General features: G+C 38.0%; 1 protein-coding gene across 1 annotated transcript in view; it reads right to left on the reverse strand.

The window, feature by feature from the left end:
- Positions 1–21713, reverse strand: part of LMO1 (LIM domain only 1) — a 115665-nt gene that overhangs the window by 31675 nt on the left and 62277 nt on the right. Inside the window, exon 2 of the mRNA XM_015812230.1 lies at positions 16759–16972. Coding sequence (XP_015667716.1) covers positions 16759–16972 — 214 coding nt within the window. The remainder of the gene's footprint in view (positions 1–16758; positions 16973–21713) is intronic.

The following is a 21713-nucleotide window of genomic DNA, read 5'->3' on the forward strand; positions in this document are numbered from 1 at the left end:
AGAAAGAAGCTTTACTTGGCTTTGCCTTAACTCCCTTTGGTATGAGAGGGAAGGAAGAAAAATGCTGGCAGGCTTTCAAGATCGTGTTGCAATTGCCAATATTAAAAAAAAAAATAGAGTTCCAGTCATTCTTGCAGAATCTGTTTCCTGGATGGCCTACCTTGAATGGTTGACAGGTATCCGTATTTGTTTCCCAAACTGTCTCTTTCCAGTCATGGTCGACTGGGTGGAATTAATTTAATTCCATGCAGGTGTTGAGTCTGTTTATGAACTAAATCTAAACCTGAGGGATAATTGATGGGTCAAGTGAATCCTTTTTAATGTTCCCAACCATATAACAGCTCCCAACCAATTCCCAGTTAATCCCAAAAAAGCTAAGCAGAGTTGGACTTCATAGATATTTGGATAGGGCCCATTAGAAAATGCCCGAGCTAAAGGCTGGGTTGGGAAGCTTAAAAAATAGCACCCCAAAAGAAGGAAATGCATTCTACTACCATACAATTATCTATCTATCTATCTATCTATCTATCTATCTATCTATCTATCTATCTATCTATCTATCTATCTATCTATCTATCTATCTATCTATCTATCTATCTATCTATCTATCTATCTATCTATCTATACATACATACATACATACATACATACATACATACATACTTATATACATACATACATACATACATACATACATACATACATACACATATACACAGTGGTGGGATTCATTTCCACCTTCAATAGGATGATTTTTTTCCCACTAAAAAACAGTGGAATATTAACCTCCCACACACACTGGAAAATGGCATACAGCTAGAGAGGGCTCAGAATTCAATTGTACTATAACCAGTGGTGGGATTCAGCTGGTTCGGCAGAACCGGTAGCTAACTTTTTGTTGCCCAGGCCCAGAATGGACTTCCAGAAACGGCATCCACACAGAGAACTGGTTGTTCACATATTTGAATCCCACCACTGCATATACATATACATATACATATACATATACATATACATATACATATACATATACATATACATATACATATACATATACATATACATATACATATACATATACATATACATATACATATACATATACATACACATACACATACACATACACATACACACACACACACACACACACATATATATATCCATATATTTACCAGGAGCCAATCTTAATTCAAGGGAGACTTTATCCTTTTTAAAAATCAATATAACACTCTAACGCCTGGTCTTCCATCTACCCCCTCCTCCTCTACTGAACTAGTTAAACATATGGTGGGAATATGGCCCAAACACCCAATCAATTGAAACCTGGCACACCTTATCATGAAATAAAGAAAAAGTACAGGATTATACATACACTGTCCATATAATGTAAAGTTGTTTGCCTCAAAATGCAAATAGGAGGACCATATTTTTGAAATAGTTTTAAAAGTGTATGTAGAAATTCCTTCAACCAAAAAAAAACCAAAATCAAAACTCTTGAAATGAGAGATTCATCTAGTTTCACTGCAGGGACATTTTAATATATTTAATATAGGAATAATGTTAAAATTTCTTCCTTGTTTGGTGTGTTCCAAGCACGATACTTGGACACAGTAAACAATCCTGGATACATTCATATCCTTTCTTTAAGGGTAGAATGGGAGATGAGCAAAATGCAAAATGAAAGAAATGTATTAATAATTTTAGATAAATGCCTTAATATTTCAAGACAATAAAGTTTTGGATGAATGGGGATCATATTTAGCATCTAATTATGGAGTATGGAAGAAAACATTATTCTGGGCATGATTTTCCCTCTGCACTTCAGGGTTTTATTTCTGTTTCTTTTGAATAACTGAAGAATATACACATTTCCAAGAGGGATTAAATAAATTTGTATAAAATATGTATGTTTCATTTCAATCCAATAATTTTGCTTTTCTCACCACAGTATTTTTGGTGCCAGATTCTAGACACCTGGGATGCGACTCCTCCAACTAAGATTAAAATACAACTTGAGTTTTGCAGATGCTGTGCAAAAACACATGAACCGAGCGGAGGTCTCTTTGGAGGGTTTCAAAATTATCTGTAGCAAAACAGCCAATATGAAAATGCCAGAGGCAGGTTAAAACATCAAATGACTGAAAGATTATAATCCACACAAGCTTTTCACTTAAACAGAAGGCTTTAGGAAATAATAAAAAAAGTCAACTAACAAGCCAAGTACAATCTATTTTTGCCTTCAGATCTTAGAAATTCTCTGAATAGTTAACTTCAGTTAAGGTATCATATTTTAGGAGGATCATTGCTTTGTAGACAATGTACTACAACTTTTCTATCCAAAATATTACGCAAAAACCAATGTGTCCTAATGGGATGACTATTACGCTCGGGCACAACAGAATCACCCTTGATTTCTGCTCAGCCTGTTCAAAAAGAGTCAGGATAAAATAGGAAGTGAGGCGTTTGTGTGGACATCAGACCCTGCCAGCAGCATTCTGCTCAAGCTGCTATCTTAATGCTGTTATGTCACTGCAATTTTGACATGGTAAAGCTACATTTGACCCAAGCCTTGCTTATATCGCATGATTCTAGTACTATTGATAATGTCAGAAACCCCTAAAGTAGGTGGCTGGGTAGGAGAATATATTTATTCTGTTCAGATTTTAGAAGTAGTCTTAGCTGCAACTTCATGCTTGTACAAGAAAAACTGAGATTAAATTATATGGTATTCTAGAAAGTATTCAACAAAACATAGGCCCTCAAGATCTTATCAAGTCCTTGAAACTTAACAGAGGAAAGGCAATATCAGTGTAGGAGATGACCAGGCTGAGCCTGAAGGAGGTATCAAATGTGTCATCAATCTTGAGTCCCTTTGTGCCCACAAGAGATGTCAGTCCAGCCCATCTTGAATTCCATTGACTTTTATCTACCGCCTGTTTGCTTTTACCATTAGTACTTCAGATTCTCGTAGAGAGCATAACCTTGTAACAAACCTTTATATTCATTTGAACTGTCAGGATTTCCTGATTTTCCCTGCACTTGACAATTCATTTATCAAAGATTGGTGAAGATGATTTGTGGAAATATATCTGATCTTGGGGACTGATTCTGGCAATGGACTCTCTGCTTCATTTTCATCTTCCAAAACTCTGGCATTTGGTTCAAATTTGCTTATTTTGCAGATCTAAGGACTTCAACTAGTCATACCTCCAGTTTATGTGTGAAATATGAAAATGGTGGTGATATGGGGAGAAGGAACTGGTTTCATGCTTCATTACTGATTTAGGCCTTTTCTCTATCGATAAGTAATCCAGAATAGTATACTTCCTGTGTGCAGTTAATTACTGATAGTTAAATGTTTGATCCCTGATTCTTGCCACACTCATTCTGATCAACTTGTGTCCTTGCTTTCATCCAATTCCAAATGTGATCAAACTGTGTCCTAAGTCTGTGTTTTTCTTAAAAATGTTCTCTTAATCTTCACTACAAAAGCAGTGCTATGCATATAAGAAAATGTTATACTGTGTTATATCATCAGTATAAAATAAAAAAATGTGAATTTTGAAATGATTAGGCATAATTGTTATTTTTTATTATTATTATGTATTGTGAGAGTTATGGAACCTGAAAAGTATTAATAAATTACACACACAAAAGCTCCTGCTTGGTGCTTCTTTCCAGGTGTGTTATTTTACAATACTCATCTTTCTCTGCCATCATGGCCCGCATTATGGATTAAGGCAGCACTTTTCAAATCAGAATGTGTATAGCCTGAGGACAGCTGTGAGCAAGGCAAAAGGAAAGAGATATTTTGCAATCATTTTTGGATGACTGGACCAATAAATATTAATTGACATACAGTAGACTGAAAATTTTACAAGAGTCTGGATGATGGAGAAGGTTTGCCAAGGGGAGAACAATGAAAGGTACTATTATAGCTAAAATGATTCTTAGCCAAGAGACACATGGACGTTGTAGATTTCAAATGTGAACATCAGTCCAAACTTGAAAAATGTTAAACCTATTTACACATTATTCAGTCTCGTTATTTGCAAACATGGTTTGAGGCAGGAACACAGCCATGGTCCTAATTCTGACATGTTTCTGGACTAACTGTGCTTTCTGTCTATTTAATAGATAGTATGTAAGGCGTGCAGCTTTTCCAAATCTCACAATATAAGCTTTTTGAGGTCAAAAAAACAGGAATGCCCTTTATTGTTGTAGGATAGAATAGCCAAATATTGAAAGCCTGGCAGAGTTTCTCTCTGACCCATCTTATATTATACAAATCAAGGCAGGGTTTTTTGAGCTTCTTACTTGTGCTCTCCTCTTTCTTAGGACTGAATAACCTTTTCCAAAAGCCCTGTCTTAATGGACTATTCATTCCTTCCCCATTCCCAGCCTATGAAATCCTGAACAATGTCTCAGGTGCCGTGGCCATTATTCAGGAGTATATTGTAGGTAATTCCTAGGTGTATTGCAGCACTTTGGCACTTGTGAGCCCCACACTCCTGACTGCTGCTGAAAGAAGCCACTATAGGGCAGGACATTTGTTCAGAAAACATTCCTCATCATGTGGACATGAGGGATTTGAAAGGAGTGGTAAAAGTAGTAGAATTGTCCCTGCTTAAAGCCACAAATGATCTACACAGGAGATCATAAGGCTAATGGAATAAGAAAAAGTAACAACTCTGTTGCACTTATACAGCAATGCATTTGCCACTGCAAAGTTCTGCAGTCACAAGTTGCCTGGCATATTTCATGTTCTGCATTTTTTTGTGTGTGCTTAAATTTAAAACAGGTGTATGTGTAACTTAAAACACTGTAAAAATGGTCATATTGGCCGTTTGTTTGGGAAATGTTAATTTCACTGCCATTTCCATGGACATTAATGTGTTTTTATCATAAAATTGATTCTTTCTCTTTAGAAGTTCCATGCACTTGCCTAGTGCTCTTTTCTGCAGCAGTTGCATAAACATTAATTATTTGGTGAATTCCTCCCCTCCCCATCAACTGTCCTAAAGAAATCTCTCAGCTGTACCTGAACTCAGACATTACAGTCACTTGATTAATCACTCTGACAGATTAGCTCAAGTTTTACAAATGTTGGCACCTACTTTTGATGATGTAGAGTCGACATATAGAGCCGTGGTTGATGACCGTTTAATTTCATTCACCCAGCTTCCTTAGAAATGGTAGCTGAAAGAAGAGCTATTACTGAACGTACTTCCTTTGCAGATTGAAATGATACACTTCAAGAATCAAGGTCTTACTTTGAACAGAAAGCAATCAAAGTGGACGTAGGGGCTACTCTAAATACTTTTCTCCCTACAAATTGAAATAGAATGTTGACAGAACTATTAAGGTCAGATGAAGAAAGAAGAAACTAGGCAACTACTGAGGGTAGGCTAGATAGAATAAGGGTTATTTAGCTGAACCATGATACAGCCATGGTGCTTGGGCAATGACATGTTTTCCTCATGGCATCTGGCCAATAACTGCAGTTGGTCTCACCATGAAACACAGAATCTATGAAAATGGATGCATTGACTTATCTAGCATTGTCCAAAAGTGACCTTCTGTAAGCTACTGGGTTGTAAGTGCAACAAACTTTGAGAGTATCATGCTATTTCAGAAGATATAAATCATGCCATTTGGCACCAAAGAGCTTTTTTTTTTCTATCAAGAGAGGATTTAGGAAAAGCTATTGGGAAGCTATCTAGGCAGTCACTAGGAATCAAAATAACTTGACCAGTCAATCAGTTGGAGAGCTATACCTTGATGTGAAGCACCCTGGCCCTGTCAGGTGGAAGGGAAATGACCATATGAAATCATATTTGAATTCAATATCTTCACTGTGTGGTGTAAGGATATAGGTTTAAGAACAGGAACAGCAAGGTTCCAGCCCATCTGCAGCCCTAGAAGCTCCCCAGATAATTTTGAGCCAGTCACTCTCTTTCAACCCAACCTACCTCATAAGACTATTGTGAAGAAAAAAAACATATCTATTGACTTGAGTTCCTCAATAAAAGAGGGGATACGAATTTAACACATAATAATCTAAATCCAGTGAATAAACAAACTCATCAGCTTAAAACAGGAAAGGAGAAAAACAATTTCCCAGGGGTGCCAGAAAAAAGAGGCCGTCCCAAAGGTGCTTTTCCCAAAAAGGTAACTGGACTTCTTTGGAAAGAAAAGCTGGGAGGATCCTACCTGAAAACCTCAAGTTATCTGTCCCACTTGTGACAAACTGCAGATTTAGAAAGAAATACTGTGGGTAACTACAGATAGAAAATTCCTGAGGGATTCCTAACTGCCACAAAAGACTCTGAGGTGGCACATACATTTGAGAGGGGGATTTCCACTATTTCTACATTGGCTACATTGATTATCTTGCACCTTTATTAAATCTTGCTCAACGTCATCATAAATATAGTATACAACAAGTGTTTTCATCAGCACCAACAATTGCCACATCAAATATTTTCTTAGTGCACTGAAAGTTAGCATCCCTGAATACCAATGACACCACCACCATCACCACCATCCGATTCACAAAATTCTGTCTCAAGCTGCTTGGTGTTTTATAAACGTTAAAGCCACATTTGCAGTCTTCGCATCAATGATAGTTTTATGCTACCGTAACAGATTTTATGCTACCGTAACTTAAAAACAGTTAGTATATATGCCTGCTTATGTGAATCTTTTACAGTTTGAGAAAACAGACTCGAATTTCATAGGGACGTCTTCCATTCTCATACTGAGTGGGGAAAATAAAACGAGGCTCCAGTAACATGACAGTAAAACATTAAAGCAGGAGGGCACAGGAGCTTTGAGTGCTACAGGAAACAACCCATTCCAATAAAATTGGGGGCAGGGGCATCAGTGGTGGGATTCCAATATGTGAACAACCGGTTCTCTGTGTGGATGCCACTTCCAGAAATCCATTCTGGGCCTGGGCAACAAAAAATTAGCTACCGGTTCTGCCGAACTGCTGCGAACTGGCTGAATCCCACCACTGAGGGGCATCATGGAAGGGCAAAAAAGTCAGGATAGTGGCTACAATTGTTTGCTCAAACCATGTGTGATGCACTTCAAAAGGAAGTGGGTCATCAACTGAGTAGTTGCTGTGACCTTGCCTTTTTTATCCTCCTTGAGAATGCCCGCTGAGTGGGATGAAAAGAAAAATTAAGTTTAATTTACTTTTAATTATTTTAAAACACTGAATAGTTATCATCTATTTAATAATATCATCTTCTGCATTATTAAAGAAATATCTTTTGCCGGCAACTGCTGGAGTTTATAGTGGCCACTTCCTATTGTAAGGGGAGGATTCATGGAGCTCTGAAACAACAAATGTAGAGGTCATTTGCCCCCCTTCAAAACACAGAGCATTTCCTCTGTTTTTCTTGACTTCCTGTGATAGCCATCAGCCCATGTTCCAAACAAGAAACATGAAACATAACGTCAAGGTGAAGTGGCCCAAAAATCTGTTCTGATGTGTGGGAGGCAGGATGGGCGGGTGGGAGAATATATTTTATTTGTCGAAAAAGCATCTTAAGTGCTTGAACAACAACAACAAAAAATTGGCGGCATTCATGAACCATGTATACGTGGTTAAGCTCAAGAACCATTTCAAAAGTATTTATTTGGAGGAAATGCCTGTGCCAATCTGTACTAACGTAGTAGATTTGAAAGGCTGATTTTTTTATGGCCCCTATAAGAAATAGCAAAAAAATTATTCATAACATTCATAAAGGCACTAGACAGAGTCCAGAAAATGTTTCTTGTGACTAGTGAAATGGGACTAGGTTGTGATTAACGTTTGATGTCAGAGAGTCTCGACTGTGACAAACTTTGCTGGATTATGCAACCATAGCTAATAATCAACTAACCATAATTCAATTTAATAGCTAAAACGCTTCACAAATGATGCACCAATGAAGGGAAAGGAATTGTGAATATTCTGGGTAACAATGGAGTCAAAGCTTACATATCTCACCCAACGGTGTCTTGGGGCATCCTCCTCATAAAGAAAGTATCAAGGAAGGTTCGCTTTTCCTTTCTACTCCTTTGTAATATGCAGAGCTGAGAACCAGCATAATTTAAGATGGCTGTGTGACACTTTGAAGAAATACTTTGCTTTGCACATGGATCTAATGAAACAGTGCAATCCATGACATTTCTGTGGAAGAAGTCAGGCCCGGGGTGCATAAAACTGACATCTAAAAGATCAAGCAGTAGACAAGGAAGCAGGGATGTACGTTTCTTGAGAAAAAGTGGATACTGGAAGGATGGGGGGTTTTTTTCTTCCAATCCAAGCAGAGGGATCAGAAGTGGTGGCAATGTGTTTCTCTTCCATGCTGTGATATAGAAGATAAGTCTTGAGGAATTTTTTGATATTATGTTTAAAATGAAATGAAAAACAGTTTTAATATGACAAAGCTGTGCTGCCTTGGAAAATGATAACGATTTTATCCTGGAAACAGACAAAACTATCAACAGCCTACATTGACAGTTGAATTGATAAAGCCAATATTCCAAGGAAAGAATGACCAGATAATGAAACAAAGGAACATGCTGTTTCTATAATCTAGAACACTTGCCTCCTCCCAGGACCCCATGCTGAAAAATTGCCAATAAGAGGGTGGCATGCTTGTGCACCATCCAAAAAGACGGTGATTTTGACTTCTGGTGAGGACATGGTAAATTAGAAATCTCTGAAGGAGTGGGGATGGCATTGTGACCAAAATTGGCAACCAGAAGATAGATCCTGGCCAGTGAATTATCTCTGGAGCACGGAGAGATCATGGGATTGCCTACATATACTCTGGATAACTGCAACTCATGTGTAGGCTCCAGGAATCATAGTTTTTGAAGTTGGCTGGTGAGTGGAACAACTGGAAATCAAGAGAAAAAAGTGAGAAGAAGGGCAGAGAAGAGCAACTAAGATGATTAAAGGCCTGGAGATTAAAACATATGAAGAATGGTTGCAGGATTTGGGTTTGGCTGATCTAGAGAAAAGAAGGTCTAGGGGTGACATGGTAGCAGTATTCCAGAATTTGAAGGGCTACTGCAAAGAAGAGGGGGGTCACTTATTTTCCAAAGCACCAGAGGGCAGGACAAGAATCAATGGATGGAAACTAATCAAGGAGAGAAGCAACCTAATCTGTACTTAAACCTTTGATTTTTCCTGCCTAAATGTAAAACTTTGCTTTTCTCCACATTAAAACTCATATTGTTGGATAGGGCCCATTGTTCAAGTTTGTCAAAATGTTTTTGAATCCGGAGCTTGTCTTCTGGGGTGTTGGCTATTCCTGCCAGTTTGGTGTCATCTGCAAATTTGATGAGTTCCCCTTCTATTCTCTCAATTAAGTCATTAATGAAGATATTGAAGAGTACTGGGCCTAAGACGGAGCCTTGTGGTACTCCACTGCTTACTTCTCTCCATGTGGATGTAGTACCATTGAGGACTACTCGCTGAGTACGGTTTGTCAGCCAGCTATAGATCCATCTGATGGTGTTGTTGTCTATCCCACCTTTTTCTAGCTTACTAAGCAGCAGGATGTGGTCTACTTTATCAAATGCCTTACTGAAGTCTAAGTATACTATGTCCACAGCGTTTTGCTGATCTACTAATTTGGTCACTTTATCAAAGAATGAAATAAGATTGGTTTGGCATGATCTGTTTTTGACAAACCTGTGCTGGCTACTGGTTATAACTTTGTTTGCTTCTGGTTGTTTGCGGGTATGTTTTTTGATTATCTTTTCCAAGATCTTCCCAGGTATTGATGTTAGACTGATTGGTCTGTAGTTTCCTGGGTCTGTTTTTTTCCCCTTTCTTGAAGATGGGAACCACATCAGCACTTTTTCAATCTCAGGTACTTCCCCGATGCTCCAGGATTTATGAAAGATGTGGTGCAATGGTTCTGAGATAACATCTGCCAGCTCCTTCAGAACTCTGGGATGTAATCTGTCGGGTCCCGGTGATTTATATTCATCAAAGTCGGATAGGTGTTGTCTTACCATTTTCTTGCTTATTTTAATTTTTGTTTCTAGATTGTCTTTTGCAGTAGTTTTTTGGTATGTTGGGCTATAATTTATTTTTGTGTGAAGACTGATGCAAAGAATGAGTTAAGCAGCTCTGCTTTCTCCCTACTGCCTGTTACTTCCTTGCCATCTTCTCTCTTTAGTGGACCTACAGTTTCCTTAACTTTTTTCTTGTTATTAATATGTTGAAAGAAACTTTTTTATTGTCTTTGATTTCTATTGCAAGTCTTCATTCATTCTGAGCTTTTGCTTTCCTGATTTCATTTGGCATATTCTGGCTGTTTGCTGATAATCAGCCTTAGTTATGTGCCCCTCTTTCCATTTTTTGTACTTGTCAGCCAAGCATAATTTCTTAATCACTTCTGGAAGTATCTTTTTGCTAATTTTTCAAATATTAAGAACATTCAGAATGCAAAGTTTGAAGCTTTCATTGGGAAAGTTTTCTTCAATCCTGAACAAAATAAGTTTTCAAGTACAAGTATAAGGATTTAGCAGTTTTGGGGAATAAACAGCAAAAGGGTGATTAGAATGTTGTTTAGATCGGCTTGAAATGGGATTTTGAAATTAATTGAAAGAATCCTTCCTGTGGGAAATATCTAATGTTTTGAATTGGGGGGGGGAATGATAGGATGGAAATTTGAAAATTGAACAGTAGAGGGAGCCAGAAGAAAATAAAGATTATAATTAAAGGAAAAGAATATCTATTTGACCTCTTAACACAAAATAGAGCAAAATGTTTTTGGATATACTTAAGAATATTTATGAACAATGGACTCAGAAGTTAATTTTAAGAATGTCTTTCATCATAGATAGTGTGTGCATTATGTCATGGAAGTGAAACAAGTTTACTGCATAAGATGAAAACAGTTTTTTAAAAAAAACGATGCTACAAAAATTATCCGAAAATAAGATGAACTACTGTATATAAAAATAAGAACAGCTGATATTTTAATAATTAAAGGGAACATGCAAATAACAAACTAGGACAGTGACTTGGATATTTTTGCTATATTGGATTTACAAAGGAGACTTGTTAAAGTTTTGAAAGATTTGGTGAGAAAGAAAGAAAAGAAAAGAAATCAAGTATAAGGACATTATTTGAAGAAATTAAAGACTAAGTTTGTTAAAAGTAAAAGGAAGGAATATAAAAGTTTAAAATATACGTTGTTATTTCTGGTAGCTTTTAATGGACTTTTACAGGGGTAGTCATCCTTGGCTCTTTTATGACTCGTGGACTTCAACCCCCAGAATTCCTGAGCCAGCACAGCTGGCTCAGGAATTCTGGGAATTGAAGTCCATGAGTCATAAAAGAGCCAAGGTTGACTACCCGTTTCTAGAATTTGTCTATATAATATGGGACCCATAATATGGGTCCATTTGTTGTACCTTAAGAGAAAGTGACAAGTTGTTTAAATTGTTTATATTTGTTGTGATGAAGGGGGAAAGTTACTTCTTTTTTCCCCTTTTCTTTGTTATATTCTCATTTTACTTTTCTTTTCTATGCTTCCATACATACGCACACATACACAGAGATGTACTTTTCTTTTCTGCACTTTTTATTTTTATTTTTTATAATCTGTGCTAGTTTTAATCTTTGTAATTCCAATCCTTAATGCAATTATTATTATTATTATTTTTAAAAAGGCAGGGAGATTCCAAATCCCTACAATTGATATAAAGCTATGCTGGCGTTGTGTAACTATATGGGAAACCTAGAGAAATGTGTGATTCTGTGTTACTGAATTACAAATGGGAAGAAGACCTGAAATGAATTTCCAGTGTGCTTCTTTAGTTGCCCTACTCTCAGCTGACCTGTTACAGCAGCAGCCCTTTGCAGCAAGCTGCTAGTTTGAAATACTTTCAAAAGATACTTTTCCTTCTACCAGATTTTATTTAACTCAGTTGTATTTATGCAGCATAAAATGGATAAGGTTTACTTTTCTATGTTTTTCCTGTTGTTGTTCTTTTCTCTTTTTATTTATTAGCTTTAGTTTTGTACCCTGATAATTTAAACCTTCTTGCTGATATGTTTGTTAGATGGGTGACCAAAGGTCCAGGGTATAAATTTAATAAATAAATAAATAATTAAACACTAAGCAGGAAGTTCCTCAAGCAGCACGTTTGTGAGCACCTAAACAGGAATGCAATAATTAGCAAGAATGCAATAATTAGCAAGTCATTCCAGGGTAATCATTTTCTCTTTCTCCCTTTCTTCCTCTCTCCTCTATTCTCTCGCTCTTTCTCTCTGACAGATTTGTTGTTTAAATCAGGATTTGGTTTAGGTAATCACTGCGTTAGCTGCAAGTTGTGTTAGTGCAGAATTTTACTTTGGGATACAGCATTTTTAAGTGGCTACGGTGGAGAAGAATATGTGGGCGAAAGTTAGAAGCCTGAGAAAAGTGAAAGTGAGTATTTCATGTAACTGTGAAGGATACTAATCAGAGAATGGCTTGAGAAGGTTGAGTGGGGGAGTGAGGTCAGGGAAGCTTTGGGCTGGCAGCACTAGAGAACATCACACAGGAAGGAATTCCAGATTAGTTGGAAAGCTGAGGCAGAAGAACCTCTATCCTTAGAAGGTGATACACTTGGCAGTAGGTACCATGGATGACTGCAAAATGATGAAGTATGATGGCCGCCATTAATACCAAAGACCTGACATGGAAGGCAGAGGTTGAGATAGTCTACTGGAATACCAGACACTTCTTCTGGACCACTTGTCATTGCTTTAAATGTTAAGAGGAATAATGCACATTCTGTAAACCACAGACACCAGCTAGGGTGGGTGTTAATTTACTATCTGCCTATCTGATCCTGAATCCCTGGGTCATGTCAATGCTGATACTTGAGTTTCCATAGCTTCTAGTTTTATGTGACTTTCATCTCTATGTTCTGGAGGACGGGTCCACTGTAGTTAATAAATTCATGGCCTCTAAGGCAACCATGGCTTTGTACAAATCAGATAGCCCCAACACAGGTAAGCAGGTACATACCTGAACTGGTTTTCCTTTGGCATGGTCAGATTACTTTCTGATCAAACTGAGGATCACAGATCACTCCAGAAGAGCTATAGTTTAATTAATTAAACTGGTATCCTACTTGAGGAATCAAAAGATATTAAGTGGAAAACTAAAAGTAGACATGACTGAGCATTTGTAACAGAACCTCTTCAAACATACACGAGCAGCGTAGTTTCAATTCTTTGCCACATTTATTGTGTCTCATTGGTTGTCCCTATTCAGAGTGGTCCAGACCTTTGTAATGAAGGATGGGTGGGATAAAATGTTTAATCCATCTGCCTTGAAAGAGACAATGGTGTGCTCTCTTTCTGGCTGCAGTTGACAACTTTTGTCCAGTCTCCCCCATTTCTCATCTTAGAAAATAGATTCTGGTAGACAAATTTCAGCAGGGCAAAGATGCAGCAAGTGTGCTCCTCTTGATCCTAATAAACCTCTTAACAGTATTTGATATCATCATTAAGAGACAGTATGGATTTGTCACTGAGGCAGGTCATGAAGATGATACAAAATGTGGTAGATAAACATCTGATAGTAGATCAGATCTACTATTGGACAATAACAATAAAGTTATAATCACCACATTAGTTATCAGTAAGCTTCAGGGCTCAATTCAAAGTGCTAATTATCACCTGAATGTAGGAATGATAAAGTGGGAAGAGCCACATCAGGGCAACAGGCAGGTAACAGGCAGCTTAGCTTGTAATAATAATTTGGGCAAGGCAAATGTCTCAGAAGGGATCTTCCCTAGTTTCTTGCATTGTAAAGTGACAGGGAACAAACATACTTTCAGACTTGCAAGATTCTGTTAATGTACAACAAAATCTAATTTCGTTCCTTTCTGTCTGGACTACCTTGTAAGGCTGGCACCTATTAAGGGGCTCAGAGGGTGAGGGCATAATTTAGCAGACTATCATCCTCCAGATTCCATACACAGTCAATCACCTGGGACTGTTCAGCTAGCTATCAGTCCGAGCAGGTGAAGGAGGGTGAGGGAGGCATCAGCTTATCAGGGATCTGACCACCCTGGAAGAAGATGGAATCCAAGGACATATTGAAAAACTTGGAGAGCCAAGCAGCCACCAAAAGTTCCCCACTTATTGGGAATAACTGCATCAACCTTAGATTAATATTCCTGTGTCTTTGCTTTCTGCTTGTATGCTCAACCTTGGCTCTTCAAACCTGACTGGCTAACCAACTTCTTGGTGACTAGACAACTGCATGCTTCCATCTCAGAACCCAGGTTCTATTGTGGAGTGATGTTTCTATTTATTTAGTTCTCAGACAAGTCCTTGTTTTTACGGTGTGTGCACATTCCATCATACTACCCCTCTCCTTGCCTTTTGTGTGACTGCTTGTTACATAGTAGATGAACATGTATGATGTAGCTCTTAAAGAGGCAAATACTACTTTGAAATGTATTAGTGGGAGACAGAGTTCAGGTCACAGCACAAAATAGCCTACTCTACTCTAACTTATTAGGGCCTGTTGGAACGCTAGCTACAGCTATGGGTACCATCTACAAAGGATATTGAAAAACTACAATAAATTCAGAGGACTGCCACCAAGATGATGAGGAAACTAGAAGTCATGTCCTGTGAGGAATAATTAAAGAAATGGAGTAAGGTTGGTTTGCAGAAAAGAAGACCAAGAAGAGATATGATGAAATCTTCAAATATCTAAAGGATGTCAAAATACATTTTGATGCCCCAGAAAGTGGACCAGAACCAATGGATTGGAAATATAGGGAAGTAAATTTGGATTGGATATCAGGAGGAATTTCCTGAGGGCAAAAGCTGTCAAGGGGATGGTTGCCTCATAAAGTGGTTGTGTTCCCCTTCACTGGATGTCTTCAGAGTCTGAGTAGCCAGCTGTTGAAAATGCGTTGGCAGATTCTACACTGAGCAAAGATTGTTTTATGAACTCTGAGGTCACTTCCAACGACGTAGTGGTGAAATGGATTTTATGGTGCTATTTCAAAAGGTCATTTTATTATCTGGCAAATCTACTCTGTTCCCCTAATGCTTTCACAATTTAATTTTACGTAATTCTAATCAACAGGGCTGAAAAGAATTCCATTATAAATTCCACCGGTAGCCAGCAGATCCATCTGTCCATCTGCATTACTGTCAGCAGATCCATCTGATAGAAAAAAGAGCTTCTACTTTTCAAAGCATATGTGGCCATCAGAAGTGCACAGATCTTTTTGAAAAGATAAAGGAAAAAGACCTTTATCAACTTTCTAACCTTTTTGAAAATATTACAAATCTCGTCAGATGCTGGGTCAAACTAATATATTCTTCTATGAATTAAAATAACAAACACATATAAAATTGTCACCCTATGCAGGTTGTTAAATTTTCCCTGATCTGTTATCGTTCTGCTGAGTTCAATGTGACTTATTCCTAAGTAAATATGTTTAGGAATGCAATCTTGCTTTAGACCATCAAACAATATGAATATTTTATACATGGTTTTCCTTACTTATTATTTGCATTATTGTTTGCATTTCTATCCTGTCTGTCCTAACATAGAAAGAAATTCAATATTATTTCATGGCTGAGATATGGCATTTCCACTGAGGTGTACCTTGATGGACTTTTTAAGTATAACATTTATACGTTTGTTTACTGAATCAGTTGAGTTATTTTTGGTGAAATGAAATAAAAATTCTACTAATGACTCAAAGAAGGGGCAATTGCTATGTTCTCCTGGCACCCCCCCAAAAAAAATCCCATATAAATAGTCCCAGCAAATGGAGAAATTTTCCGAAGCTCTATTAACAAAGCTATTTTCATCAATTTCACAATATTAATTTAAATAAGAGCTTCAGAAAGCCATTGAAGACAGCATTTCTAGGAAAATGCAAGCTACGGTTTAATTAAGAAAAGGATATATTGATTGCTATATAAAAGAGACATTTCTGCACAGAACATGTGCATAATTCAATCTTATTTCAAGATGTTGAGTTTTGTATTATACTGAAAATAATTTTGTTAACAAACCAATTATTGCAGGAAGACTGCTTCAAGAGTTGATGCTATTGCACTTTTGCAGAAAAATCTTTTTGATTACCTCCTATAAAGAAATAACAAAACTTGACTCTCGCCCACATAGGGACAGATTAATTACATATTGGCAAGTCTGAACAACACATACATTAGGTTAAAATGGGGCTAGGTAGATTGTGGTTCAGGGTGTTGTAGAAATCCGGCTGTTATCATATCATATTGTTGAACCAGGCCATCATCTTAAGCCATAATATGGTGGATTTGGAGGGGATGATGGCAAAGGGACAGAGGTATAGCATATTAGGTCAACAGAGTAATTGTATTTTATTAAGCCAGTTTTAGGGTTTAGGAATTGTGCAAAGGCCTTTTTGTCCATTCATGAGATGAATATCCAAATAATTTCTCCCCATGGCCCTATCTGTACTTTCCATCCCCATCGCCCCTTGTTGCAGGTGTTCTATGGCTCGCCAAAAGCTAACAAGCTAAATACCTTCAATCATTTATGTACCTTCCAGTTTGGCTTTGAGAAGATCAAGAACCCACACTGGACACAGGCATCGTTTTGCTCACCTCCAACCAGAAGTCTTATTCACAAAGCTAAATCTACTTTATACAGCCAGAGCAAGGAAGCTATGAGTAGGATAATCATAGCCCAACCATATGCACATATATACATTTACCTCAGGTAATCTCTGCGGCAGAGAATGAGATTGGCTTTTGTGTAAAGTGTAGATCCAACCTCTCCCAGGCGGCAGTCGCAGCAGGCACACTTTAAGCAATCCTCATGCCAGTACTTATCCAAGGCCTTCAGAAGGTAGCGGTCCTTGATCTTACGATTGCAGCCGGCACATCCCTTCTGCTTTCCTTTTGGTTGCACCGATAACATTGGCACACCTAGGAATCAGAAAAAAAGAGGGCACATCAAATGAGGACATTGCTGGGAAATTCTCCAAGCTGAAATTGGTGTCCTAAGCAGTCTTTCTAGGCAGTTTTGTTTAACTTTGGCTTTGTTTGCAAAGTGAGCAGAGAACCTGATGCTGGCAGCATGATTAATTGTAGTTACAAGGACATTCATATTTCCCCATCATAAAACTGGGTTATTACTTCCAGATATTAAGGAATCTGTCTACACTACTAAATAAAGGAATTTTTATAGTACTTCCTGTGAAACATTGCTGTCTTATTTTGTAACTTGGTAATAATTCCAACTGTCCCTGCTTATCAAAAACCTTGTTATGGATAACTTTTATCTATATACACACATACACACACATGTACATAGAGAGAGGCTTTGTATATACTAGATCCTGGTGTATGCTGATTGGACTGATTAGTTTATAGAGACTGCAAATTATGGCCTGCAATTATTCTTCTTAATTGAAAATAATGGAAATCCAAGTTCATAGTAGTCAAGAAAAAGCTAAGGTATTGGAGTAGCAAATGGTCACATTTCAGCTGAATTTATTAGGTCCAAGAAAGAAAGTTCAGCAACAGAAACTGACAGTGAAAGCAATTTCCCATAAGAAAGACTATAAAATAGTGGAGCAAGGCCAGTGGATAAGAGTGACAAGTTGAAAGACCAGACATAGAATATATTCTGGAGTACTAAAATTCAGAAACAATTTTCATCTCCTTGTGAAAGGAAGATGGAAGTTAGAACATGGAAGACGGGAAAATGCTTCCCTAAATGGCAGAGAGGAAAGAAAACAATGAGAGTAGTTAATGATTAATTGTTGTGAAGAATTGAAGCAAATATATGCCAACCATACTCATAGGCCTGTGAAGTGTCCTTCCAAGACTTACCAAGTCCCTGGAGAATTTTCCTTTTCTGCTAATACATAGGGGGTCAATAACACCACAAAATAACAGCTTACAGCTGTTTTATCAGTTTGAAAATTTTAGAAAGACGCTGAAGATCCATGGGATCAGGTAATAATTCTTATCCATCCTTCTAAATAGTGGAAGAGAACTGGAAAGAGAAAGAATAATGCAAGTCAGCAAGGCCCTACAAAAAATGATATTGATGGGATATATTTGGTTTTTGAGACCATGGGTTAAGTTATCTAGATGACGGATTGCACCTCACAAGAACTGGTAGGGATGTGCTGGGTCAAAGCGTAGCAAGCTTGAGTGGGAAGACCTGCAGAGGATGGAAACCAAAACTTAAACCCTGAAAGGAGGACTTAAGACAAAAAACTACTGCACTGTAGAAATTGGGAGCACGGATGAAATTAGGTCTCTTTAAACCACTCAGTGAAACATGAGAAAGAACCTTGGTTTGCAAAGCTCATAGCCTTCATTTTTTATACACTAATACTCAAGAATATGGGAAGTGAGATTAGATTGACCTCTTAATACAGGAAGGGACATATGATTTAATAGCATAATGGAGACTTGATAGGATGACTCCCATGGCTGGAAATGAAGGATACAATTCATTTAAACATGTGTAAAAGCAATAGAAAAGAAGAAGGAATGGTATTATATGCAAATGTTCTTGCTCAGAAAACCAAATGAATGAACTTGGTTATAGGGAGAGTTAAATATGTGAAGGAACAACTAAAATACTGTTATTGGTGTCATCCAACCAAAAGGATGTGGATGATGCCTTTCAAAAGCAAATTGCAGATCTGTCAAAGAGGCATGAAATCATAATGATTTTATTTATTTATTTATTACTTTAATTTATACCCCGCCCTTCTCCCGAGGGACTCAGGGCGGCTTACAGGTAAATAAAAACAGAGCTATACAATAAATATTTAAAAGCCAAATTAAAATATATATTAATTAACCTGTATTAGAAAAATTATAAAATCCCTATAAAATCCCCCCCTAGGCCAATCCCGCTTGATGGAAAAGCCATGTCTTGAGGGCACGGCGGAAGGAGGGGAGATCCGGAATAATCCGGATCTCTGGGGGGAGTTCGTTCCACAGGGTGGGGGCTCCCACAGAGAAGGCCCTCCCCCTGGGGGTCGCCAGCCGACACTNTCACGGCCGACAAGTGATCTTCCAATGTCAGCCGTGAATCCAGGAGGACTCCCAGGTTGCGTGCCCTCTCTGAGGGGGCCAGGATTTCGCCCCCTATAGTCAGCGATGGAATCAGCTGACTATGCCGAGGCGCTGGCATCCACAGCCACTCGGTCTTGGAAGGGTTGAGTCTGAGTCTGTTCCTCCCCATCCAGACCCTGAGAGACTTTAATTACCCTTACATCTGTTGGCAGACAAACTCTACCAAGCATGGGCTTTTTAAAAAAAAATTCCTGACAACTTTCTTCTCTAAAAGATGGAGGATGGCACAAGAGGATGAACTGCCCTTGATCTGATAGTAATTTATAGGGAAGACTCCAAGCGTACCTATACTGCACCCTTAAGCAGTTCCTCTTCTCTATTCATACTGATCTGACCAGTGGTGGGTTTCAAATATGTGAACAACCGGTTCTCTGTGTGGGTGCCACTTCCGGAACTCCATTCTGAGCCTGTGCAATAAAAAATTAACTACAGGTTCTGCTGAAGTGCTGCGAACCGGCTGAATCCATCACTGGACCTGACACTATGACTCTATGGCTATTCTCTCTGTTAGGAAAATTCTGTCTGGACCAAGATGTTCTGGCCATAGTTTAAAAGGCATTTGATCTGGATAGGAGGTTATTCTCCCACTGGACAATTCACCTGCTTCAGTGTCTTTTTAACTTTCCGTTCCAAGAAATTATTGCCAATCTCTTTCCTTCCTGTGGGTAGATCCTACTGGACATGTTTGTGAGTGTGTAAGCAGGTGGATGTGAGTATAAAGATGCAGAAATACATTATAGACACATACACAGAAAGTTAAATTGAACTCACATATGCAAAGTCAAAACGCACATACCTGCAACCAACTTTAATATAAAATTTCATTTCTGTCCTGCTGTTCTCTAATGTCTCCTAAAGCTACCATTATTAGAAACATACAATATTGCAATGATTGTAAGCTCCCAAGCTACACTATATAAGATAGGTGCTGGCTATATAAATCTAATAAATTAATATATAGAAAATTTGCCTTGAGACCCAACAGTTCTAATTAATATTATTTTTTCCCTGACTTACCTACTTTTCCTAATTAAACTTTTTCATGAGAGTTGGAGGTGAAACTATTCTACCTCAAATGACTGGAAAAAAATGACGAAAGAGTCTACCACTGGATTTACATAGAGATAATTAACAAAGGAGAGTGAACAATGGACCAGGAATAAACTTACATAAACATTAAGGCATCCCTCTTGCACACATACAAATGTACTTTATTAATCAAATTTGTATGCCACATGACTCCCAATGACTCTGCTAGCTGTTCTTATAATGAATTTAAGCTTTTAATCAGATTTATTAGGCTGCTTTTTCTGTTACGTGTTCACAGCCAAATCAGCAATGACTTTGGTTTACTTAGAGTATAAACTGAAGCCTGTACTGCAAAAGCACCTAGGTGATGGCAGGCAAAATGGGAAAGTTATTCCCCAAGGAGCAGGCACAGAAATGCAGGTAAAGTTTCCTTTCCCTATCCTCCATTCACTCAATAGCTTCTTCTTAGAAAATCTATTTCCCAGGATTTTCATCTGTGTGTTTTTGGGCAAAGAGATAAGAGATATCAATAAAATCCTAATAAGTCTAAAAGTTTAATAGGTAGGAGAGTTTGAACTAGCCGAGTGCCCAGAAGGACAGCTGAGGAGATGGAAACCATCTTTTTTGGTCTCTTCTAAAGTGAGACACTGGAGCTTTCCAAACTGTGAATTTTCATTCTGTCTCAAACAGAATGAAACCACTGGTTTTCCTTCCTTGAGTCAATTTGTGACTGAGGTGAAATGTTAGATCGAAAGTCCACAGAATCTTTCATCGGAGTCCCATCAATGATCCAAATGGAATTTCTAGAGCCGCATTAAAAGGGTTTCAGAACAGTCCTCTCAAATTCAATGGCTGGTGCTCATTTGCCATTAAGTCCAAGGGTTTGGGGGTAAGTAGCTTCATATTCTTCAAGATTTATTTGAAGACCTCTTCAGCATCATAGCAGCCAGCTCTAAAAGATAAATCTACTTGCTGCTGGGAATCAAGGAAAGAACTTGATTAGATTTCTCCTCAGTTATCACTGGTTTTCCTTTTCCTAAAAAGGGAAAGAGTAAATGGGCATTTTCTTTGAGAGGCACATCAGTCTATACATGGTCTGAATCTTCCATGAGAATCTCATGACAATAAATAAATGAGAAAACATATGACTCAAACTTTCATTTAATGATCACACTACAGATGCTGTTTTAATGCTTTTGGGTGAATATCCAAAGTGGGAATTATTTGTTTTGTACTTGCATGGCTCATGATGGGAGGTATGCTGAATTTGTGCAAATCAGTTTTAAATCCCATAATGATTCTTCCTCCAGTTTCACCTCCCCCCCCCTTTCCATTCAATCATGTCTGATTCTTGGAGACTGCCTGGACAAGTCCCTGGATTTTTCTTGACAAGGTTGTTTCAGAGATGGTTTGCCATTTCCTCTTTTCTAGGTTTGAGAGAAAATGAGTGAGCTGAGGCTGCCCAACTGGTTTCATGTTCAAGGCAGAATTAGAACTCTGGGGGAAGTGAATGACCATCTTAGGGGGAAGTGAAATC

Source organism: Protobothrops mucrosquamatus, unplaced genomic scaffold (genome assembly GCF_001527695.2).
Source record: "Protobothrops mucrosquamatus isolate PMUCROS unplaced genomic scaffold, P.Mucros_1.0 scaffold_5, whole genome shotgun sequence".
Lineage (NCBI taxonomy): Eukaryota > Metazoa > Chordata > Lepidosauria > Squamata > Viperidae > Protobothrops > Protobothrops mucrosquamatus.